The sequence below is a fragment of the Pipistrellus kuhlii genome, unplaced genomic scaffold (genome assembly GCF_014108245.1).
Source record: "Pipistrellus kuhlii isolate mPipKuh1 unplaced genomic scaffold, mPipKuh1.p scaffold_m20_p_5, whole genome shotgun sequence".
NCBI classification, from domain to species: domain Eukaryota; kingdom Metazoa; phylum Chordata; class Mammalia; order Chiroptera; family Vespertilionidae; genus Pipistrellus; species Pipistrellus kuhlii.
The window spans coordinates 16981646-17008376 of record NW_023425551.1 but is presented as its reverse complement, the minus strand read 5'-3'; the positions used below and the strand labels follow the sequence as shown (position 1 = coordinate 17008376).

Below are 26731 nucleotides of genomic sequence, written 5' to 3'. Positions count from 1 at the left end.
ATATATTTAATAAAGGGTTTGTATCCAGAATACACACACATATGTACACTCAGTTTGTTGTATGTAAATTATATCACAATAAAAAATTAAAAATTAAAACAAATTAAAGAAGGCAATCCCTGGTTTTGGAAGAATTAAAATTGCATTTTTAAAAGTCAGTTTTGCTATCCTAAGGACAGGAAAAATAACTTCTTTGTTTTCTTTCATTTAAATCAAGAAGCGAAAACACACACACAAATCTTAACTAATATAACAGAATATCTCAATTCAGAAACATCATTATCTCACAAGGAAGAAGTCTAGAAGGAAGATGTGCCAGGCTTGGCATCTCAATAATTTCATCAACGATACAAGTTCTTCTCTCTGTCCTTCAGCTTGGCCATCCTCAGCATGTTGGCTTTTCATTCTAAGGCTTATCACCTCATTGTCAGAGAATGGCTAACACATCACATTCTCTTGCAATAGCCTTCTCAGCAGCAAGCCATGAAGGGATGAGAGAAAGGAGTCCTCCTTCTTGCAGCACTATATTTAGATGAAATAAGATCATCCCCAGAAGCCCCTTGGGTCATTTGCCCAACACTAGACCAATCACTTTCAAAAAATATTAAAATTACCATAAATCTGGCTTCAACCAATTCAACATCTAGGACAGTTGGGTGGCCCTCAACAAAATCAGGATTCTATTAACAAGGAAGAAAAGAGGGAGATGACTACCAGGCAACTAAAAATGGCTTCTATATTTGTTGGCTAGTAACTTAAATAGAAACCCTGAACAGGGTTTTATATGGATTCAATCTCCTATCTTTCATATTGTAGAAAAGAAGCATGAATATTAATATTTAATTTTCATAGAGTCTCCCTCATTTCTAAAAAGCATTTCTGGTAGCTTATAATACAATCTGCTTTAAAATAAGAGTTAAATAGTCTAAGTCACATTGAGAGAGAGAAAGACATTGGATGTATAGGAAAAATCTCCCAGAAATTTATGTATGTTTGTTTAAATGGTTTTTTATTTTATTTTTCTAATTGAGAGAGAGAGAGAGAGAGAGAGAGAGAGAGAGAGAGAGAGAGAGAGAGAGAAGCAGGCAGGCATAGGTGTGGACATTTGTGAAGTGTACCAGAATACTGGTGTGAAAGCCACTGTTGCCACTGAGCTCCTGATGACTTCCAAGTCTCAAAGAAACAAAAACAGAAAGGAAAACATGACTAATAAAACAGCTCTTGATGTGGACAGTACAGGATATGAAATAGTTATTTTCTTTGCAATGCATATCTAATTTCTTAAGATCATTTTTACTAATGGCACTTTCTCACAATCAATGAAAATTAGTTGACACTTTCTGTGTGCCCCAGGGCAGAAGCTTTGGGTTATTTCATCCAGTATGAGAAATCTTGGCTAAGGGTTTTCACTGTGCTGGAATACTGGAAATTGGATATGGTGGGGATTGAAATCTCTCTGAAATTTTCAGCAATGGTTTATACCCTGTATTATTTCAAAAAACTCCAACAATGACAGGTCGTCTGGACTCAAAACTGCAACAAATGTCATTGTTGAAAACACTGGAACATGAAGAAAACCAAGCATGCTGAGATTGTAAAGTATACAACTTGGATCTTAAAAATCCAAGCTTGAATCGTGACTCTACTGCCCTCCTGAACAGCCTCTTTAATCTCCCTGGTCCTTAGTTCACTCTAATTACATCTATGAAATGTTAAGAGAGGGACTGACTGCTATCTGCAGTCTCCAAGCTTAAACATGCAAAGACTTTGCCAAAAGGACATTTAGAAAAATAACAAAACCATTTAAATAAACATACATAAATTTCCGGGAGCTTTTTCCTATTCATCCAAATGTCAAAGGATATTGTTTAATAAAGTCTGATAAAAATTATAATAAAACCAAATTTGTCCTTTTCTATCAATTCCAAAATCTGTTATTTGTCCCAAAGGCAGAAAAAGCCAGGCACTGGGAGTGCATCCCCTCCCCTCTGCCAATTCCTTGTGTACTTAACCTAATAGAATCGAACAGCAAAGTAACTTTGAGCCTTAAGATCCCAGCATCGACAGTCAATTCATGCAACAAACATCAATATCCTGAAGGCCTTCAATAAATTCCCTTAAATCTCAAGCTTGACATTAAGAGCTCAAATATGAAAATACTATACATATAATTCCAATTATAGTATAAGAAATAATAACAAACTAAGAGGGGAAATTAGCTTAGCATTAAAATCTTAACACTACTCAATCAGAAACATTCAATGTAAAATTTACTCCCTTGCATACTAGCACGTTCATTCAACATTCTAAAATATAATTATGCATAAGCTAAAATTATCATTAATGATGCCTGATTTACTGCTGTGGAGAAACTTGTGCACAATGGAATGTGTCTGAATCATCCAAAAAGTAAGCAGATACCATTACAGTAAGTGCCATATAAATGCTCAGCAGAAGAGCACTCGGAACAACCTCTTATCCAACAGTCGATAACAAGTTACTTAACAACCATTTAAATGCCTCTTGTGATTATTCACAAAGGGTTTCCATCACAAATTATCTTCCCAGGATAATATGCAAGTCCTTTAATTTTGAATGACTTTCAAAATCTAAGATATTAAACAAACAAACAAAATGAGGAAAAAGCATCAGTCTAGCTGGGACCTCAGCCAATGCAAACTTTACTTCATGGAAACAAAATAAGAATTCCACAGTCTCAGAGTGAGGATGGAAACAATCACCCCAAATGTGAATCAGTGAGGATAAGATCATGCAAATAACAGGGTACTGAAAAAGAGGGAGCAGTCAGTCTTGGGGTGTGGGGTCTCATGAAGGATATAGCGTACTGCTAGAAGCTAGAGCTAGCAGTACTCTGACATTATGTGTCTCTTTCACCTTATGAAAATGCTCTCAAAGCCCAAGTCGTAAAGCCTTTTTACTTTGAACTCACAGACTTTCAAGCTTATTTCCCTTAATATTTAATATGTGAAGTATTGTTATGATCTGTGACATCTACTCTGTTTTTTATTACTGAACCTCATAACTAAACTATGTCATTAAACAGTATATAAAACCATTAATGTGCATCAATTTGTCAATGTTATGCATTTAAAAACCACTAATTATACATAGTACTTATCAAATATCTAGATTTTATAAAATTTGTAAAGTAAACAGAAAACTTTGTGGCAGGGGCTATTCAGATAAGAGTTAGCAAAAATATAAAGTTATTAAGTATAAAGACAGTTTGAAAAAACAACTATAATATACTTTTTAATCTTTGTTGCATACTTTAACTTTCTGTGCACATCTCTAATCTATTGTTTAATTCCCGGTCAGAATAAGGTAACCCAAATATGCACTCTGTTATATAAAAGGCCCAGAGGATGAAATTACATCCCTCTCTAATAAGGCCCTTTGAAATCCTATACCAGAGTAACTTAGCAGCCAAATTATTTTTCTTCTGTTAATGCTGATTGAGCAGTAAATAACTGAGAGAAAAACAAAGATGAAAAATAAAGTGTTTCACACCTTTGCTTTAGCTTTTCTTAAATGACCACGATATACCAACAACTTTAGTAGAAGCTCAAATAAAATTGTCTCATCAATCCCCAAATAAAGCAATAATTTAACACAGGTTTCCAGGGGCTGATTTTAATTTTCAGATGTTAAAACCCTGTATAGAAAAAAATTCAAGTTTTAGTGTGCAGGTTGAAGCAAAGCAAAAAGTCTGTGTTGTGCTCGTCTTAGTCTGAGGAACATAAGCTGTCTCAGCCTTGGCTTTTTGCATCTCTGAAATAAAGAATTGAAACAACGTCATCTCTAAAAGTCCCAATTACCTATAAATAAGTCCTCCAGGCCTTCCTATCAAGCATGACAACATGAAAAGGAAGTAAAGTGGACAAGACATTTACTATAAAGAAATGTAAGTGAGCCCTTCTCGTCTTAAAAATCCTGGGGTGGAAAATCCAGCACAGACTCCTAGTTCTACCTAAGCCCCCTTTTCAATCAGTAATTGAAAACCACCTATTTTATAGTCCTCAGTCCACCGCTTTCACACCATTCTGATGTGATAGATCTGCAAATTAAAGAAAATGATCTTAGAAAAAAATAGACACAGATGCAATTTGTTTTATTCATAGGTATGAACATTCAAAACATTTCAAGATTTTTTGGTTGCAGGCATGAGTTAGGAATGAAAAAATAAATAGGGTATTTTCCCAGAAGATTCCCCTGGCAATTAATATTGTTGGCTCAGGAGCCAGGGTACCTGGATTAAAGTCCTGCTCATCCACCGCCCTCCTTTGTGTCGCTCGGTTGGATGGGCATTGTCCCAATCATTGAAAGGTTGTCAGTTCGATTATGGGCCCAGGCACAGGTTGGAGGCTCCACCAGAGGTAGGGGGCGTACAGGAGGCAGCCAATTGATGTTTTGCTCTCACGTAGATGCTTCTCTCACTCTCTCCTTCTCCTTCCCACTCTCTAACAATTAATATATACATATATAAATCCTGCTTAACTACTACTAGCTGAGTGACCCCGCGCCTATAAATTAAGAGATAATAATAATAGTGCCCACCTCATCAAGCTGTGGGAGAATTAAATGGGTTAGCATACATAAAGCACTTAGAAAGCTCAAGTGAGGACTATGTCAGTTGTGAGCAGATGGATCTCCCTATCTAGTTATAGTTCCCTGTTTACATGTGTCATCCACAGTAATTTGGGCAAAATAATGAAAGCTAAGCAAAGTAAGCAAAGTGTTCCTTTCTTTTTTAAACTTTCATTTGCTTTTTTGCAAACTTTCTTCACCCTGCCATCCTGATTCCTGCCAAGAGAGTTAACATGAACTCCTTAACATATTAACCCTTACAAGGGCATTTGCATCCTAAAGGAATCTGAGCAGAGAAATCAATTCTTAATCCAAGAAGATATGAAGTGATAGAATTTCATATGCTTCCAGAGAAGTACTTTTTCAGTCTGACACTGTTGTTAAATTTGACCCAATCACGTCTAAATAAGTAGGTTCTTCTTTTTGTTGGATATAATGATATCCAAAGAAAACAGAGTGAACAGTTTCTTCCAAAGATGAGAGGCATTTTCATTAACCACAATGTGTTTATTTTTCTCTTGTCTCTTCTTAATGGTTTCAATGCAAAAAAAAAAAATAAACTTTCAGTGCTAACAGAGTCTTAAGTTCTAGTCAATGCGACCCTCTTTGCTAAAGAAAAACTGAAAATGTCTCTTAATAATATATGTATTGAGTTCTAGGAGCTCACCTGCCATTGGAAAAAATAATGGCCACTGTTAATCTTTATACTAATTAGATCCTTAATCCTACCATGTGTCAACCTGCTTCCTGACCTTGCGTGAACAAATGCCCTTCCTTCCTATGTTACCAAAAAAATGAATGCCATCAGGGGAGGGCACCCTGGACTATGCAAGGATACATGCATTCTCTAACATTTTCAATGTCAGAAATCAATGGCGTCTCAATACCTAATAGCTGTATACTGGCTCTTGCTGCCCTGAGAGAGGTGAACCCAGTAACCAGTAATCCATATGCAATGTGATTGTTGGAAAATTTGGGAAAAAGCACATCAAAGCAGAAGTCACAGACTACCATCTCTATCTAGACTTACTCTCTTTGTGATATCCTTTATGCTGACCTCCACTGAGCCCAAACATCCCTTCTGCAACAACCTGACTCTATTCTCCCCAGTCATCCACCGCACTCAAGCCTCCTCTTGCTTGAAAAGGGGCTCCTTTCAATTACTGTTCTGTTTTTCTTCTTCAGTCGCACCAGCTGCCTCTTACTTCCTCATCATCTTTTCTATAGTGAGCCTCTGAGATGCCTCTTCTTGCCACAACTCCAGTTGGACTGTACACTGAAGTGCCACCGATGTCCTGCTAATCAACAAATGAAGCAGCCTCTTTCTCAGTTCCCATTCTGTTTGTTCTCTTGAGATGTCAGGCAGTGGTGACTAATTCCTCCTGGAAGTTATCTTGGCCATTGGCTCTGAACATTATTATCCTGATATTCTCATTGCTTCCCTGATTCTCTCTTCTCTGTCTCTCCTGATCCATCTTCCACCTTCTACTTCGAAGCTCTTTCCAGTATGGTCTCAGAACTTTTCAGAGAGAATTCTCATTCTACATCTTCATCTCCTCAGAACTTCTGATTCAGTAATTCCAACCCATCCACAGCTCCTGGGTGGGCCTTCCTGACTTACATTTTGTACTTATAAGTCTCCATTCCTGTTATTCATTGGGCCAGGTTGGGTCCTGTCAGGTCCATACAATGTCACCCCTCTGTCAAGACCTAGTTAAGGAATGACCTAGCCTCTATAATAATTCCTTTCTTGACCATTCTTGAACAGACTTACCCCACAGAGAGCATAGTGCTTATTATTCTATATGGTTAACTTGGCAATGTTATGTTGCTTTCTTGCTTAAATTCTGTATTACCATATCTTTGTCTATTAACCCAAATTTTCTCAATAATTTAACGAAATATTCAGGTAAACTTCCTCAGATATTTTTCTGAGAAAAAAATATATAAATAAAAAAACTTGTTGAAAGCAGATGCAATATAGTTGAGTGATTTTTACCTCCCCCCAGAAGACATTTTTGATTTTCAGTAACAAGAGAGGGAGGTGAGTAGGTGCTACTGACATCTAGTGGGTAGATACCAGAAATGCTTCTAAATATTTTATAATGCACAGGACAGCCCCCCACTATAAAGAATTATCAGGTCCCAAAAGTCAATAAGGCTGAAGTTGAGAAACCCTGATATAGGTCAGTTCTTAAGATGGAATGCTAAGAACATAATTTCTACAAACACAACAATGATAAATAATAAATACTTGTTGACTATTTTCTTTGAAATATCCATGGCTTCTTGATACTTTTTACAAAAAAAAAAAAAAAGCAAAGAAATCAATGGTGTCTTAATACCTAATCAGCTGTATGCTGGCTCTTGCTACCCTGAGAGTGGGTGAGCCCAGTAACCAGTAATCCATATACAATGTGATTGTTGGAAAATTTGGGAGAAAGCACATCAAAGGGGAGGTCACAGACAATGATCTCTATCTAGACTTACTCTCTTTGTGATCTCAGCGAATAATATTTCTTTAATTCTTGTAACCATTGATACCCTGAAGTCTCCCAAATTTATATTTCAAGTCCAACCTTCTCTCCTAAGTTCCAAATGGTTACATCTAACTGGCTGCCCAACATTTCCACACATTTGCCTCATATCAGGCAAAATTTAATATGTCTCTATTAACTCAGCAGCTTAATACTGTCTTGAGACTCTGTCTTCCATGCAGTGCCTCAGGAATCCAGCCTTCTTCAGTCTTGAGTCTCTGCCATCTTAGCCTGAGGCTTCCTCCTCGTTCTTCACGCTAGGAGAACACAGAGCCCGAAGGAAGGTGGAGAGGCTTCTTCCCACTGCCTCAGCCTGGAACTGGTGTGCACGTCCTCTCCCTTGCATTGCAATGCCAGAACTAGTTAATAGTCCTGTCTAAAAGGAGGAGGCTAGGGAGTGTATTCCTAGTGCAGCAGAAAAAAGTTGTATGAGCCAGAATTGGTGAAAACATGGGAATGTCTCTACCACCATGTCTAAAACTGGACTCCATATCTCCACTCTCAATTTGTTCCTTCTAAATCATCCCATCTCAGTCAAAGTCAGTTACCTCCTTCTTATTGCTCAGGACACAAACCTTGAAGTCATCTTTGACTCCCCTGTTTCACAATTCACATCCAATCCTCAGCACGTCCACTGCTCTCTTGTCCTTTGCACATCTGGATACTGACAATAGCCTTATTTCTATTCCTGTCATCATATCAACTATTTTCACTGCAGATGGGTGCTCTTTTAAAAACTTAAGTTACATCATGCCATCCCTAAGCTCCTTCCATTGCTTCACATGCCACTCAAAGAAAAGCTCAAGCTTTTATAATGCCTAGAAAACCCTACACACTCCATACTCCTCCATCTCTACATCCTGGTGACTTCCTTATCCCTGCCTCATTTTCTCCATTGCCACCACCAACGCTGGCCTCTTTTCTACTTCTTGAACATACATGCCACTGGCATGCTGACACCTCAGATTTTGCTGTTCCTTCTAAAGCAATGCTCCCAACCCAAAATTCACAGACTCACTCCTTTATCTTCAAATTCTTTGTACAAGTGCCTCATTTCCACAGTAACATGTGCTATTTTCCCTGATTACTCTTCAGAAACTGTAGCATTCACCACCCACCCAGATTGACCCCAAAACTTCTTATCCTCTTCCCTGTTTTATTTGATTTTCTCCTTGCACTTAGTACTATCTGGCATACTATATTATTACTGCTCTTCTCTCCCCACTACATATAAGCTCCATTAGAATAACAACATCTCCATTTTGTCCATCAAGTATTTCCAACACCTAAAACCATGCTTCAAATATAGCTGTGCTCCACCATTATTCACTGAATGTCCACTGTCCAAATCTCATTTAAAAATAACTTTAGAACTTGACATAATATCTTACAATCTTATGCTAAACTAAAATTTTGTTGAGGACAAGAATTGTACTTTCTCTTTCAATCGTTAGTTTAGCAGAGTTCCTGACAGAGAGTGAGGAATCTTTAAATATTTCATTGAATTTGTTGAATTTTCACTCAACTTTCACATATTATGCTATCTTATAACTGTCTGTTCAAAATATTTACTAATGATGATTGCACAGTTGGTTTGTATTCGTGGGGGAATAAGTTAGGTTTCTTACCCATGATATTTAAAACCTTTGCTCTTTGTTTAAATAAGTTGAGATCAAGTGGAGTTTTAATGGACACTTTTAAAACACCAAATGTACCGAAGGGTCTGAAAACCATTTAAGTTGATCAAAGCAGGTACAATGCTGTGTTCAGCAGCATGGACTCTGGAATAAGACTATGAGAGCTTGCACTCCATCAACCCAGCTTTCTAGCTATCACTACCTTGAATAAGACCTCTAAGCTCAGCTTCAGCATGCTCTCTTTGGACTGGGCTTATGACAGTACCTACCACACAGGCCTGATGTAAGGGTCCATGAGATGAATCCCATAAAGTGGAGGTTGGTGGCAATTGGTGCCTATCCATGAATGCAACTTTAAGTAGCATATGTCATTTAATAAAACATTGGTGGCTATTAAGTAAAATTAGGTAAAATGAATGTTACTTTTTATATCAGTGAACCTTTCTACTTGCTCTATACCTTATAGCAGGGGTGGGGAACCTTTTTTCTGCCAAGAGCCATTCAAATATTTATAAATTTATTTGCAGGCCATACGAAATAATCAACTTAAAAATTAGTCTGCTATATTTGGTCAAACATTTAATTAACTCACCCCTAGTGCTTTGGCAGGACCAAACCAAATGATTTCATTAGTCTTACTAGTATATGATCTGCAGGCCAGGCATTTCACACCCCTGCTTATAGGAAAAATTATATTACTTTAATTTTCCCCATTTCTCAAAGATTATAAGGTGGGTTGAGAGACTGGGTGAAAATGTGAAGGGACTGAGAAATATAGACTGGTAGTTACAAAGTAGTCATGGGGATGTTAAGTACAACATAGGGAATTTAGTCAACAACATTGTAATAACTATGTATGGTGCCAGATGAGTACTGGAAATATCAGGGGGAACACTTTGTAAAGTATATGCCTAACCACTATGCGGTGCAGCTGAAACTAATATAAAATAATATTGACCCCTTCCTCCCCCCACCTAATATGAGGGACAGGAGGAGATTTGACTTTGGGTGGTGGGTACATGGTCCTATATTCAGATTTTATGAGTTAGTAATCCACACATGAAACATATATGTTCATGTTGACTAATGTCACCCCAATAAAATTTAATTAAAATAAAATAATAATAATATTGAATGTAAACTGTAACTTAAAAATATAAAATAAAAAGTGAAGAAATAAAGTGAATTATATAAGAAAGATTATTTATTGAATATCAGCAAGAACTGTGCTAAGAAGTATACAAGGTGAATAAGAACTGCTATTACTCTTACTTAGTTTATACTTTAGTACTGAAGCAAATAAACAGATAAGACTTCAGTTCTGTGGGTAAGTCGTGGGATAGAGGTAAATGCCCAAAGAAATGGAAGCACATTGCAGAGGCCCCGATCCAACGTGGCTAAGAGCATGGGAAAGAAGGAGGCTGTCTGAGAGGCTTGCTCAGAGGGAGTGAAACCCATATTGAGTCTTCAAGATTTACAAATGATCCTGGTGGGGAAGAGGCCATCTGGAAAGAGGCATTAGCAAAGGCATAAAAACCTCAGAGACCCTGAGAGATTCAGGGAACCAAAAGAAGCCAGAAATAACACTGGTGAGTTTCAGGTAAGCAATTAAGTCTGTGTGCTTTACTACGCGCGGGACCTTCTCTTGAGTGCAAGAAAGGGCCTGGGTAGGATATTAAGTAGAATAGTGATCAGGTATGTATTTTAGAAAGACCACTCAGAACTAATTTAAAGATATTCAAGAGGTAAAATAAAGATCCAAAATAAGGAGTTGAAGCAAAAACAATAGCTCTGAAAGATTAAAAATTAAGAATGGGCTGGACTTTGAGATGGGGATGAAGGAGAAAAGGATGACTACTTGTTTTCTGACGTAACCTAGTCAGTGGCTGATGATGCCATCCACAGAAGTAATAAAACAGAGGAGAAAGGGAGAAAATTTGAAAGAGAAGAGAGCTAGTGAATTCAGATTTCATCTACTGAGCTTACAAACTTATATGCCAGAAGGTAGCTGGATATGTGAGGATTAATGAATACTTATTACAGATTGCCTGAATTTGTCAGTTTAATTGTAACAATAGCTAACATTTATTGAGTTGCTACTCTAAGCAAAGCATGTGCTAAATTTTCCATATATAATAATTTATTTTTGTTAACCTTCCCACTCCACAGATGAAGAAAAGTTTAATTAATTCCCCAAAGATTGCCAAGTGTCAGGGATGTTTGATTTCCGAGTTCAATCTCTAACCCACTACACTATGTTGTATCATAAAATATCCATTATAGGTTTTTAGGACCAGATAAAAGTGGGTTCTATTCTAATCTCTGCCACTTAACTATTGTTTGAGTAGGCTACTCTCTACACACAGTTTCTTTTACTGTAAAATGGTGACTGTAGCAAGTACATCACAAGGACATAGTAAGGGCAGGAGAGAATATATGAAAAATGCTGGATGGAGTGTGCTTGTGCAATAAATGACACAAATTATTAAGCCAATGCATAGAGAAAGAATTCTTCTTTAAGTAAGATAACTATGATCCAAGTGGATTCCCTTTCATCTTATTATGCACTCTCTTTTAATGCTACCCTATTTGTTTTGCATGTTAATAAGTGCTAAGTATCTTGTTATCAAAAAGTTTTGAGACATTAAGACACAATGCAAGATTTAAAATAATTTAAATGTTTTATTCAAATAGAAATCATTTCAATGTAAAGGAGATTGATTCTGACTTCTTTGACATTTCTAGGATAATGAATGTCAAATAAGAAAACTCAAAAGCATTAAGTCATGTTGATGTCATGAAGACAGCTTTGGACTTGGAGTCAGAAGACCTGTGTGAAGTCCCAACTCTGATGCTCACGGCCATGCCAACATGGGCAGGTCACGTAACAGTCCCAGGCATCCCTTTGCTCATGTGCAAGATCAAGAGCTTGTCCTATACAGCCTTCTATGTCTAAAGATGTGGAAGAAGGAGGAAGGATTTTTGATGTTTATAAATTCAAATCATTAATCCATTAACACTTGACAAAAACTTTAAGCTCCCTGTGGTTTAAACCAGAAGCACCGATGCTTGATGGCCTAACAAACCACTGCAGAGATCAGCAGCTTCAATAACCCTCGAGTGAAGAGTTCACTGTCAGAAAGGGGAAGAGAAACAGACAGTGCGGGTCATCTTTTTTTTCTCTTAAAATCTTTTGTTCTCACCACAAATTCAGCAGCTGGCTTCAAACAGAGAGACCATAAGGTCACCCTAAATTTCTGGTTCTCAAACCTGGTTGCACATTAGTAATAGCAGAAACTTATTTTTTTAATATATTTTTATCAATTTCAAAGAGAAAAGAAGAGGGAGAGAGAACTAGAAACATCAATGATGAGAGAGAATCATCGAGCAGCAACTTCCTGCATGCCCCACACAGGAGATCGAGCCTGCAACCTGGGCATATGCTCTGACCCCTGACTGGGAATGTAATCATGACCTCTGGTTCATAGGTCAATACTCAACCACTGAGACATGGCCAATCAGGAATTTATTTGTTGTTGTTTTTTAAATTCTGAGCTCACAACTCTAAAATATCACTAAGGAGAAACCAGTATTTGGTCTAAAGTACTGGGTTTCATTTTGCAAAAGGCTGTGTGAAGAACCTTGGGTAATAACCTCACTCCAATGTTAAACACAAGAACATATTATCTTTAACCTCCATTGTATTAAAAACAAAAATTCATTCTTGAGTACACACACATCCTAGGGCAATTAGCTGGATCAACTATCCCAGACTCCACCTGCTTTAGCTCTGAAAGATCCATGTCCTAGGAAACCCTTGGGTCTCTGGAAAACCAGGACAGTTGGTCAATCTTAAAATACACACACACACACACACACACACACACACACACACACTTTTATGTAACTCTCATTGTGTCAGAACAAAGTACAAGTCAACAGCAGCCCTCTCATGAAACATCACCATTCAGAGGATAGACATCATTATTCACTCAGGTACATACATGGTGACATAGACTCTGACACCACAGGATCCATAAACATGGGATGCATAGATGATATACCATCCTGCTTATCCATGCTATGAATAATCAACATTAAAAAAATAACTACTTTGAAACCCAGCCTGGCCAGGCAATTTCAAAGAATAATATCTCTACCACTTGAGAGATTGTTTATAGTTTTATGGTGTTAAAATTTTTCTTACATTTTGTTTCTATGTGAAATTTAATAATACTACACAATGAAATTAAACAATGCTCATGTGTGTATGTGAGGACTCGATTATCATTTCTTTTAAATAAAATAATGAAAAAATTAACTTATCTTGGAATAGCATGTATACTCTAGAACACATATACCTCTGTATTTTAAAATTAAACTCCTTAAAGAAATCTTTTCTAAAACCACATTATTATACACAAACACACTGCCCTCTGTTGCCTGATTAGACTCTCAGATCAAACCATGATCACATAAGCAACACACACTTGGTAGATACACATCTCCTTACGTGTGACATCACTAGCTGTCTGTGACCAGAACAGTGTGGTCCACAATTGGCAGTAGTGTGTATGAGGAAAGACCTCCCATTGACTCCAGTTCCACACAATAAAGAGTTAGTCTCATGCAGACTGCTAATGAATCAGAAGAAAATACCATCTATACCTTTTGTAAAAAATCAGAATCTTAGAATGATTGCCAGCAATCTTATGCACTCTTTATTCTGTAAAGAGCTTTGCAAAATAGGAAAGCCCTTGAGGACTGTGGTTGCCATCCTTGAAATGAATAATAGGCATGCTAGTCCAATACTTTGTCTTTTATATGCTTCTAACATTCAACAACAGATCCACAATCTGAGCACATTTGGAATAAAACTAATAATGGAGATGTTTGAAATTGTTTACACTGTCTAAAACATTTAGCATGATTCCAATTCCCTGATCTTTCTGGCAGTGGTTTAACAGGTAAGTAGACAGTTAAGGGAGACCACAATCATAAACAGGAACACCATACATTTCCAAAGGTCTGTTTTACTATAATAAAAGAGGATTCTCAAATCAACTAAAAATATGTTTTAAAAACTAGCTTTTTATAATATATTCCTTTCAGTATGATTTTTGAGTAGTCATACTTCAACTTTCTTCAGCAAACTTGAGATTGAATTAAGACTTACTGATTGTTCATTTAAGTCCTGGGAGTCTTCCATGGGGTTTTCTCACGTCTCCTGCCACCCCAAGTAGAAGCAGCCTCCTTTGATTAAAAATGGGCTATCTAAAGCAAAAAAAAATGGAAACAAAGGAGAAAAATGAAATAGTTATCTTTTTCATCTATTTGTAGGGAGAAGGAAAAAGTAAAAATAAAAATTATGTTAAACAAATACATATATATCAACAAGTGAATCTAAAAATCAAGTGAATTAAAAACCTGATGAACAGAATAAACTGGTGAATATAATAGAATCAGGGGCAAAGAAAGGAAATGAACTGACAATTCTCAGGGCGAAAGGGGTGTGGGGGGGTTACATAAAGAGACTGGACAAAAATCATACACCTATGGATGAGGACAGTGGGGGAGAGGGTAAAGGCAGAGGGTGGGGTGGGAACCAGATAGAGGAGAGCTATGGGGGGGGGGGAAGAGGAACAACTGTATTAATCTGAACAATAAAGATTTATTTTTTTTTAAATCTGTTATTGGCAAAAAAAAAAAAAAAAAAAAAAAAAAAAGCAAAAAACAAACTAGCAAAAAGATATCTGTTAATCCACAAATTTATTCTTCATTTTCATTGGACAAGAGCCCATAAGAAGAGAGGTCTGCACCCCAAACCCCATGTTTCAATAATGTTAAGTTGTCTAATACTTTTAGAAAGCAATCTGTCACTGCATTTTAAATGCTGTAAGCATGTTTAAACTCTTTTATCCAAAATGAACTGTCCTAAGAAGTAAAATTCCCCCACATAAAGTCACCAGGTATTCACTAGTTTTATTCATGATAATAAAAACTGAAAACAGCTTCATCTTTACATTGGATTGATTAAACAAATTATGGGCAAGCATTTTAATATAATGTTATTTAATGATTCAAAAGAATAATTATTAAAATGGAAGAGTGTCATTGTGTATTAAATGAAAAATAAGAACAAAATGTTAGTTATACTACACTAATGTATACACAAATTTGAATATTGCTTAAAAGGCATTTTTTAAATAAAATGATCAAGAATACTATGTGGGGTTTTATGTCCTTTGATTATTGTTGACTTTATGTTGTCTGTGCAATAAATAAATTTTTTCTCACTAAAATACAGCAGGCATATAGTAAGTAAAACCGAATGATGCTACCATGGTTTAACAAGCTCAGTTAAAGCTATAAATAGTATAGAAAAGATGAATTTTCTAGGTAGATGAACCTCTAAGTGGTCTGTGGTTTCTTCTACGTGGACTAACTCTCAAAGCCAGAGTACTTTCTCTAAGGGTGGGAACTGTTTTTTGTTTTGTTTTTTAATCTTTATTGTTGAAAATGTAACAGATATCCCCTTATTTTCCCCATTAATCCCCTCCAGCACCCACCTCCACCTGCGCTATGCCTTAACCAAACTATTGATTATGTCCAAGGGTTATGCATATATGCATACAAGTTCTATGATTAATCCCTTCCCATCACCCACCCACCCACAAAGGGCACTCTTGATTGTGTTTACTAGTGCTATCTGTAGTGCCTAGCTCAGTGCCTAGAAAGCATTAGGAGTTAAATAAATAAATATCAATTGAATGAATTACACAATTAATAGTGGATAAAATCATGCATAATGTATCTGATGATTGTGAGGGGGGGGAAATTAACTGCCAGATAATTTAACTTTTGAAAATTCTGTCTTAAATATATACTTATTTTAAGAAAAATTCTGTTTTGTCCTACATTTTTCAGGTACATAACTAACTTCATTTTACTTTTCTCTTTGTATAAGGGCAGTAAGAACAACAAATTGGGGGACATTTTATTTGCTAAATGAGAATACTTTAAATTTTCAGAAAGTTCAATATTGAGAGTTAGTCCACCAGATATTTTCCTACTCAAATGACCTAATAATAAAATACTAATAATAAAATTATTAATGAAACCATTCTAACCAATTGTTAACTTACAACATAGCATGCTGATTTAGTTTCCAATTTATTTCTTTTACAGCAGGGCTGCTGTAAAAGAAATAAATTGGTGACTTAGAACAACAGAAGGTATTCTCTCAGTTCTGAAAGCAAGTCCTAAATTAAAGTGTTGGCAGGTCCGATCCATGCTTCCTCTGGAGGTGTTGTGGGCAGTTAGACAGACACAAGTATTGGGTCGGCAACTAAGTACGTGCGTATTTTTTAAAGAAAATCAAAGACAATTTTTTCATGGAACTAAATAACTTTATTCTGTAATGTATTGCCCATTTTGATCAATGACCTTTTGCCATCTTTCAGGCAGCATCATAATCCCATGTTCAAAAAACTTCTGGTTTTTATTAGCAAAAAACTGAATCAGGTACGATTTGACATCATCATCATTATTGAAATTTTTACCATTCAAGGAGTTTTGTAAAGATCGAAACAAAAAGTAATCAGATGGTGCAAGGTCAGGACTATATGGTGGATGTGGCAAAACATCCCAACCAAGCTCCATTAATTTTTGCCGAGTGACCAAAGATGTGTGTGGCCTTGCATTGTCATGATGGAATACAACACCTTTTCGATTTGTCAATTCGGGCCGCTTTTCTTCAACTGCATTGTTTAATTTCGTTAGTTGTTCAATGTAGACATCAGAATTGATCGTTCTGTTGGGTGGTAAGAGTTCAAAGTAGACAATTCCTTTGTAATCCCACCAAACTGATAACAAAACCTTCTTTTGATGAATATCAGCTTTTGATGTTGTTTGAGTTGGTTCACCTGGCCTGCTCCACGATCTTTTCCGCTTGATATTGTTGTAAACAACCCATTTTTCATCGCCAGTTATCAGTCGTTTTAAAAATGGATCATTTTCATTACGTTTCTTTAGCAAATCGCAGCTGCTAATGCGTTGCGTTAACTGTGATTCTTTCAGTTCGTGAGGAACCCATGTATCGAGTTTTTGAACATAGCCAAATTGTTTTAAGTGATTTTCAATGCATGTATGTGATACATGAAGCTTCTCTGCAATCTCACATGTTGTACTGTGACAGTCCGAATTGATTATTGCTTTGATTAGGGCGTCATCAACTTCAACTGGACGACCAGAGCGTTTTTCATCTTTGAGTGAAAAATCACCAGAACGAAATTTGGCAAACCAATTTTGACACTGCCATTCTTTTAAGGCTTCGTCACCATAAACAGCACATAACTTTTTATGAGCTTGCGATGCGTTTTTCCCTTTGCGGAAATAAAAAAGCAAAATATGACGAAAATGTTCCTTTTGATTTTCCATTTTTCAACGAATGCTAAACGAAAACTACAAAACAGATCAAAAAACTTTTTTTACTGATTAACAGCTGAATAGCCAACTATCAAATAACAAAATGTGTTTTACATTTGTACTACGTCTGCAAACCTAAAAATTCAACTGAAGCCATATATGTGTGAAACCAGCAATTACTTAGTTGCCGACCCAATAGATCAAGGACAACGTGTCAGGCACAGAAGGTCACCAGGGTGGAAAGCCCCAGGTGCCTAGCAATGGACAATCAATTGTAGGGTGCGGCCTTACCCCCAGGGTGATTTTTCTTCTCCTAGCATATCAATTGTCAAGCGTTTTGGACCCCTGACCTTTCCATCCTAAAGATAACATTTACACATTTACGCCTCCTATTTCATCTCCAGGCCCAGGTAAACAATAAAACCAGCTACTTTAAATGACTCCTTGTCCTCAAGCCAATCAATCAGTGGAGACCATAACCCTAAAAGGACACACCTGGAAAGCTGCTGAATATTCTATTAAGATCTTCACCCGGGACTGCCCCCAAAATCTCCACCCTCAAAACACCTAGGATGAAGGACCCAGTCCTCTCTTCCTCCCAAGTCTTTCCCTTTCCTTTCCTCCTCCCGCTCCTTGCCCTCCCTGCCCCAGGCACATTACCATTAGCTTCTTCACCCCAAACTCCAAGGGTCCTTCCTTTACCTCCATAACTCATTTCGTAAACCCATTTCTTCTAGGAATTATTGTACTTCTACCTCTGTAATTTACCAAAGAAATGTTCTCTTACAGTTTGGTTCTTGGTTCTGAATTCTTTCCCAGCTAGAACCCAAGTACCAAAGTTGCTGAGCCCAGGTTTAGTCTGACCCCACTGGTCAGACACCTGGTGCCATTTCCACTGCCTACAACAGAATGCTTCGTTGTTTCTTCCTAGTATCAGATGTTGGCTGACAATCCATGCATCCCTTGGCTTGTGGGTGCATCACTCCAATCTCTGCCTCTATTGTGTTCTCCCTGACCACCTCTTCACATAACCTTCTTGAATGTGTGGGTATCTCAATGTCTAAAATTCCCTCTCCTTAGAAGTATACCAGCCATTGATAGGCCCAACCTAATCCAGTAACAACTCATCTCAACTTGGTTATAGCCGCAAAGACCCTATTTCAAAATAAGGTCATATTACAAATGAAAGAGAACATATTGTTTAGGGAACAGAATTCAACCCACAACACATGCAATTATCACACCGAAATCATTTTAGGATGGGACCAAGATTTCAATGTAATAACCAGAAAAGATGAACAAGAATTAAAGTAAGAATATTGAGCAGGGAAGAAGTCAACATTTTTCTTAAAAAAGGCCACCAGGGCACTGGTAATCACTCAAGTGAAATTAAGACTTCAGGAAAGATATTGGAGCATAACACTAGCCTCGTTAGGTTAACCACCAGTTGAAAATCTATTTAATGTTCCAGTTGGGGAGCTATTTGCATCAATGTTCCATGTTACAACATAATACTTTGCTTTATATTTCCTTAAAATTGAGATTGTTACTTAGTTTAACATTTTTATGGTAACATGAATTTCTTTCTTTGCCAAGCACACTAAGGTACTAAAATATTATGAGCTCGGTGTTTTTATATGATTGAACCAAGTAAAACTACCTAGGCTAATTGCAGACATGGTATTATTTTACATCATAATTTAGCAATGGTTGTTATGCTAAATCCTTTAACGTTAAGTTTTCACAAATATTTGAGAAAAAGACAAGAACATGCTCAGAATCAAGTAAGAGAAGTATTACTTAATAATAAAGATATAAAATTAAGGAGTAATAGTAACCTCATGCTGTTTTATAGGCCAATAATCTTGTTCCCAGCTCTGTTTCAAGACCATTCCTTCGGAAAAGGTGAATTTAAAGCAGGAATAATAGTAATTTCACCCAGTCCATGTTTGATTATTTCTTCCACAGTTAGGTTTTCAATATACAAGAAACTGACTGAATTCTTTCTTTTAACCATAAAGTGAACGATAAACTCCTGTCTCTTAAGAAATTAGAATTGTTCTAATTCAAATATATAATGAGATTTACACATCAAAATTCAAAAAGAATTCTCAGAAATGGAATGCAGCACTTGGTCCAGGTGGTGGAGACAGCAGGCGCCCCGGTGCCTTGAAGAAAGAAACATTTGTAGAGTTTGTGTGATATAGCCCAATCCTCTGTGTTTCCAATCAAACCTTCAATGAAAAGAATGCCCAGGGTGCCTTCCTCTGCTGTAGACATGTGAATGCGGAGGGGGAGATCTCTGTGCCAAGGCTGGCGAGGGACAAGGACAGAAGCTCCATGTAGAACACTACACCTGTCTCTGGCTTATGTAGACAAGCAGCACAGCCTTCTGCTGGCCATAAAAGCCAGGCATCTGGGCTTCGTCACTGACTCCTTCCCCACTCCTCTCCACATTCGATGAATAAACCAAGTCGTATCAATACCTCATAGAGATCCCTCAGATCATTCCATGTTCCTCTCTTCACTGCTACTGCGGTAGTTCAAGCCATCATCGCCCCTGCCTGGACTGGAGCCACAGCCTCGTAAGGGTCACCTTTCCTTTAGTCCTGTTCCCTGGCCCTCATTTTTCAAAGTGCAGTCAGAGTGATAGTTTAAAACAGATTGGTTGTACTCTCTCAAAACAGTTCAGAGCTTTAGCCCATCCTTAGGATAAAGTAGTAATTTTTTAAAATATTAAAATATATTTTTATTGATTCAGAGTGGAAAAGGAGAGAGAGGGGTAGAGAGAGAAAGGGAGAGAGAGAGAGAGAGAGAGAGAGAGAGAGAGAGAGAGAGAGAGAGAGAGAGAGAGAGAGAGAGAGAGAGAGAGAGAGGAGAAACGTCAATAATGAGAGAGAATCATTGATTGGTTGCCTCCTGCACACTGGGGATCAAGCACACAACCAAGGCATGTCCCTGACTGGGAATCAAACCATGACCTCCTGGACAACGCTCAATCACTGAACCACACCAGCAGGCTAATCCAGTAACTTTTCATCAATCTTAATAGTAATTGAGACAGTGTCTAGCAGGGTACCTCTCTGGCAAAATGTCCTGTCAAGGGCAGCCAGCAGTGGATGTTTTGCTTCCTGGAGCCACTGTCTGCAGTGGGAGTTCCGAAGGAGAGTTCCACCTTCCTCCTCCCCCTGTCCTGTTCCACTGTCCTTGCCATTCCCCACCCTTCACCATTATCCAAAAGCCTTGTAGCCAAAGCCTGGGAAAAGCACAAGAGTCTCCTGTGAGGGAGCATGCATAGTAGAGGATATGCTCATTTCTTGCTGCAGTGCAAAGAAAAAAGGGGGGGAGAATACACTCCCCCATCCATGTTCCAAATGTCTAGTGTCCACTAGAGAATGATGTAAAGATTGCAGGCTGCCCAAACTTCTGTCCCAGCCTCTCTACAGACCCTGGAATGGAAGGGGGTGTGGGGTGTGTGTGTGTGAATGAATCACCCTAACTTAACCTCTCGCACAGCCCCCTTTTAATTTAGGCAAGGGTTTTCAGCAATCTACATATACATACAAAGTTTCCTTTGCTCTATAATTAGGAATAATCAATCTATTGTTTGGCTTTCAGGTTTAAAAACTTCCAAGTAAATTTTCAGAAACATATTGTGTATAAAATTAAGGTCTGCTCATGTGGAAGTAGATTATACACATATAATATTGATAGGCATCTATTACATTGATCCATATCCAGTGTGCAACCCGTGAGATTCTCCAGATCTTTTCCAATTATACCAAATTAATTATATCAAATGACTCATCACAGTCCTTTTATATTGCTTAAGATATGGGCCTGGGAAAGTATCAGGCTAGTCCTCCTCCAATGGCAAAATGCCTAGGATATAAAACTTGGGAGCTCTTTACAGCCACGTGGAAATAGCTGGTATACTAGGGAGAGATGACACAAGGAAGCTGACCCAGAAAGAAGAGCAAAAGCAAGGATGGCAAGAAACTTCTGGCAGAATTTAAGGGCGTGGATTGTGTTACTCCTAAGGTCTCTACTGTTTCTATGCTCTTCCTTATGTTGGTTGATTCATTCTTCCTTGGATTCAATGCCCTATCCTCACAGTGTTCTATTAATTCTCTCCTTTATTGAACATATTGCCTAACATAAAACTGTAACTGTATAGGAGGAAGCCTAACAACTTATATTCTCCTTACATTATTGAAAACTTTTTATATCTGGGATCAGCTGTCAAGAAGGGCATTGCTTTCATGTCCGGTGCACCCACTTATCTACACCACCCTTCAAATTTCATTAATGAGTCTGAGAAGCTGGGTCAGGCACCGGCTGCTTCCAAGAGCTCAGGCAGCATGCCAGAGAGGGGAGCCAAAAGCACAAAGAACACCTAGCTCCAATTCTGTGGCCAAGAGTTCACAAAGGTGGACGTGGGCATTCTTTGACCACGCATGTGACTCTCTTCCCTGCTTGTACAAAAGGAAACTAGCAAAGGTGTCCAAGAAACAGATCTGGGTGAACAGCAATGAGCATTTTGCTTTACTTCAATTCCCTTAAATAGAGCCAAGCTACAAATTAGATGCTGAACTATTTTTGATCTGTTTATAAAGACAGAGCATGTTCTTTTGCAAAATGGTGCATTTAATACAAAATGTTTAGTAGTAAGGGGGTTAATTTCTCATGCTAAATAATTATAACAAGCTCAATTTCATGATAATCATTTTGGTCACTAATGATAGTTTCATTTGATGGCAACAAACTTCCTGGTGTTACAAATTATGTTTCTTGGTTTTTGACAAGAAGGGCAAGCTAATGTTTCTCCTATTCTGTCCATGTTTGCTAATTTTGATGGTTGGCTAGTTATCCTAGAAAACATAAACACAGTTATAACCAGACGATTCCTCAGAAACATCTGAGACAATACTGAGCTTGATCAACTTTTCTTATTCCTCCAGGTACTCAGGCCTACCCTGCAGACCAACTTCCCTTCACATCTGTTGCCCTTATTAGTCCTTCCAGTCTATTTCACAATTATTCCGCTGAGCATTTTTTTCTTTTTATAGTCTTAAAATTTACATTATTACCTTTTATATTTTTCCCACAAAAAAATGGATACTATATAAGGTCATGTGCCCTCCCTTTATACAAAACATTATACATTTTGTTATGACAATACATGTCTTTTGAATACAGTATTTTAATTATATTCCATTATGCTGGTCATCTTTGTACCCAAATCTTGTTCAAGTATTCAAATTATACATCAGCATTATGCTACACTTATTTAAAAACCTTAGTTGAATTTATTGGGATGATATTCTATATAATAAAAGCCTAGGTGGTGTCATGCCCTCAAGATGGCTACCACAAGATAGCCACCCTCACATCATCACAAGATGGCCGCCACAAGATGACCACCACAAGATGGCCAACAGGGGAGGGTAATTGTGGGTTAACAGGCCAGCAGGGGAGGGCAGTTGGGGACAATCGGGCTGACAGGGGAGCAATAAGGTGTCAATTAGGCTGGCATGGGAGCGGTTAGGGGGTGATCAAGCTAGCAGGCAAAAGCAGTTAGGGAAATCAGGCAGGCAGGCAAGCAAGTGGTTAGGAGCCATCAGTCCCGGATTGTGAGAGGGATGTCCAACTGCTGGTTTAGTTCAGATCCCACAGGGATCATGCACCCCTCCCATGCATGAATTTCATGCACTGGGCCTTTAGTTGGTTAATGAAATGATATAGGTTTTGGGTGTACAATTCTATAATACATCATCTGTATATTATATTGTGTGTTCACCTCAAGTCAAGTCTCCTTCCATCACCATTTATCCCCCCTACCTTTACCATTTGATAATCAACATACTATTGTCTGTGTCTATGAATTTTGTTTGTTTATTTTTTGTTTGTTTTTGCTTAAGCAGTAGAAACTCTCTGCTTTTATATTTGGCTCTTCATATCTGAATTAAAATATTTTTCACTGTATAGTAAAACAGTACCTATGCAATTTTTTGTGAAACTGTAGTGATTTTTAACTCTGCTCACCTAAGAATATTACACTCATCTGTGATTTCCAGGAGCTACACTGACTGACTATAGATAGTAGCCAAAATTCATCAGTCTTTTACCAATTTTCTGAACTCACATAAGTTTGTAACAATGGACAAAATCTTAAGTCATTAGCATTTACCCCTTTTTAGTTTGCCATTCTAAATAATATCAAAGTTGTGACTGGTTTCTCAATGTTGTGAGATTGAAGCTGCAGATAACACAATTATAGATAGGCATGTGAAAGAAAAGGGACATGTTTTTAAAAAAATAAAACATGAGAGAGAATGAGTAATCAAGAGTTCATGGGGCAACAATTATTTGCTAAACTCTCCAGAGAAGAGATTGAGAACAGATCAAATTCCTATAGTCTTTGAATTCTCTATGTAGGATGCTGTGCTGGGGGAAAGCACTGGAAACTTTTCTTCATTTGAAGTTACTTTTGGCACCAGTAGTTTAATCAAGAAGTGAGGAGTTCTGAATTGGTTATTACTAATATTTTGATAGCCTTAAAATGCAAATAAAAATGGCGCATGTGATGTAACTGCCATAACATACATTCACCGATTTTTCTTTTAAGATGAATAGTAGCTGGAGCTAAGGAGCAACTTAAAGTCTGTTGTGATGATCTAGTTAAGAAGTCAAGAGAACCTGGGCTGATGTGGTGGCTAAAAATAACATGGAAAAGGCATAGGTAAGCGTGATAATATGAAAGAAAAATCAATAGGCCATGAAATAAATGAAAATAACTGCTAAGGTAGAAATGATTATCAAGTGTCACACCTTCATTCTTGAGAAATTGGTGATATAAAAAACTTGAGAGAAAAGCTTATGTTTGTATTGTTTTTGCTGTCATTATCTTTATTTGTGAAGATGGGCAAGAAACAAAGAGAATAGGTAAAGCGAAAAGAAGGGAATCTAAAAAATCTATCCCATTAACCAAAGGAAGGCTAGAAAAACCCAGCCCACCATCTAATTCAACAAGCAGCTGGTCATTTTATGGAGCCTTTGGAAAAAAGAATTTTTTAAAAATATAATAATTGCTTAAGATAAATCAGCCTCACACAAATGTAAGTTCTAAATTATTACTGTATCTGTGGCAATAAAAACCTCCAGTGAAAAAATTAAAATCAAGACTGATCCAACTTGAAATCCCCAGACTCAAGGGGAAACAAATGCAAAATTGTTCCACAGGGTCCAAAAGATTCCGAGAGAGAAATTCATCAACAATGATGAGCCACATAAGGAAATAAAACACTGTAGAGACAGCAGCTTCAACAACAGAACTGGAATCCAAAAATTTGAGATTACAGGACAGTCTGAAAAATATCAAATAATAAGTAGCTTAAAACAAAGAGACAAAAGAAATAAAAACAAAAATGAAATAAAGCACACACCCTGAAAAATAGATACACATTTGGGGGTGGGGGTGGGGGGGAAACAAGAAAAAAAACCTTACAAATATTGTTTAAATATATGCCATTAAATATAATACTATTTGTCTTCCTAAAATTTGGGAACACTTGAGAATTTTATTTGTCCAGTTTTTAATTGAGGCATGCAGGAAAATTTAAATACATTTTTTCCTTCCTAAAAATTTCCCTGAAGCACTAGAGTATAAGGAATCCTCTGATTTTGTAACTACACTCCAAATAATATCACATTTACAAAAAAAAAAAAAAACACAACACTACCATTATAACTTTTAAAATCCAAAGAATTTTCTACATTCTAAAGTTTTAAGAATTCAGAAAATATCTCAAATAAATTTGGTGGTGTGATTCCATTCCATATTGTGCTTTCATGCTGTATGTTTTCCCTTTAAGGACAAACTTGAGAGAAACAGAAAGAGACAGAGAGAGTATGAATGAGATCCATAAAATCTTGTTTGTCTTGGGATCATAAGGTATACAGAAATAAGTGGGGTTTATTTACAGACCGATCATAAGAGTCTGTAAATATAATACTTGAAGCTTTTAGCTCCAGCGAATAGAACCACCTCCCTCTCTTTTTCTCCTTTCATTTCTTCCTTACATACTAGTTTTAACATTTACTGTGCAGAACTTCCATTCTGGTCTGCCCACCCCCAAGAGCCACAACACATAAACTGAACCCTGCTTTTGTATTTAAGGCAGGCTATTAGATATTAAGAGAGTGCTATCTTTCATGTCACCCTTAAATCTTTTTTTCTTCAGTTAAATAACCCTGATTAAAAATACCACATCTTTAATAAACTAACGTCTTTGTTTCCCAACAATGATTATGAAAAAATTCAGTCAGCCACAAAAGTGTAATTGCTAGGAATTGCATTAAATCGAAGGTAGATATGAACTAGGTCATAGTTCATCATTATTTGTAAGCCACTCAGTTATAAGTGGGCATTAAATTATAATAATTCAAAATTAATATATAGCAAATATCACATTCCTATCCAGACCAAAAAAAAAAAAAAAAAAAAAAATAGAAAGGAACCCAATTAGCTGAAATGGAAAGTAAGGACAATAAATTTTCAAAGCAGTAAGAATGCTCCTTTCAGAAAGACCCTAGCGTTTAGTTTGTTTCCTGGTTTGTTGAAGACTTAATTATTCTTTAAGAAAATTAAAGAAGAAGAAAAGGCTAATGTGTAAGCTACAGGAAGGTTTGGTTTGGCTAGGCCTTGGGGCCTGTCTGGGCTTGTTTATAGGATCTAAGGGTTGGGCTTCCAGGGCTCCCAGGGCTCTTGGGCCTGAGGAGTTTCCTGGGGAAGAACCCTTCCAAGGGAAGAGCTAGTGGGGAGGTGAGCTGGAGCTAAGTCTGAGTCCTAAGTCTCAGGGCTGCAAGAAAAGATTAAAACAAACAAGCAAACAAACAACAATTACTTGCTAAATTCTCCAGAGGAGAAATTGAGGGCAGGTGGCATCCCTAGTGTTTGGATTCTCTATTATAGGATGCTATGCTAGGGGGAGGCAGCTGGTGCCACAAGAACTTCATTTGAAGTTCTTGTGGCACCAGCTGTTCACTCAAGAAGTGAGGTCTGACCTCGAAAACCACTATTTGCTTTAAATATGACTCTTAAATCTTGGAGGAAAAGGTGAAGAAGGTAAAAGAAGGTTACTCTAGTACGAAAAAGACCACAGTGAATAGGAGTTTAAAATGTGAGAATTGAAACTCAGGAAGGTGACAAAGAAACAGAATAATGTGTTCTTTCTTGACTAAACCGAATACAAAGATTGGTTGTGGAGATGTGGACACCAGTCCTGGCCACACTCTTGATAAGTGCTGTGTTTTCTCCTGGTCACCAGTCAATGGCTTCAGCCAAGTTTTTGTTCAAGAACTTGAACAAACTTTATCAGTTCCCAAAGAAGCTTCAGATCCTTCTCATAGACTGACTGTGCCTTGCCCTATACCTGGCCAATCCAACTTGCTTTACAATGCTTTAATTTCTTTTTCATGGTCATAAAAAATATACAATGAGCTTCTTTAAGGAAAATAACT

The 26731-nt window shown here is 37.3% G+C and overlaps 1 protein-coding gene across 6 annotated transcripts in view; it reads right to left on the bottom strand.

Annotated features, from left to right (window-relative positions):
• EYA4 (EYA transcriptional coactivator and phosphatase 4) overlaps positions 1-26731 on the bottom strand; it is a 228475-nt gene that overhangs the window by 183758 nt on the left and 17986 nt on the right. For all 6 annotated transcript variants that reach the window (XM_036414929.2, XM_036414928.2, XM_036414925.2 and 3 more), the window contains exon 2: positions 13959-14056. In XM_036414929.2, coding sequence (XP_036270822.1) covers positions 13959-13991 — 33 coding nt within the window. In that variant the 5' untranslated portion in view covers positions 13992-14056. The remainder of the gene's footprint in view (positions 1-13958; positions 14057-26731) is intronic.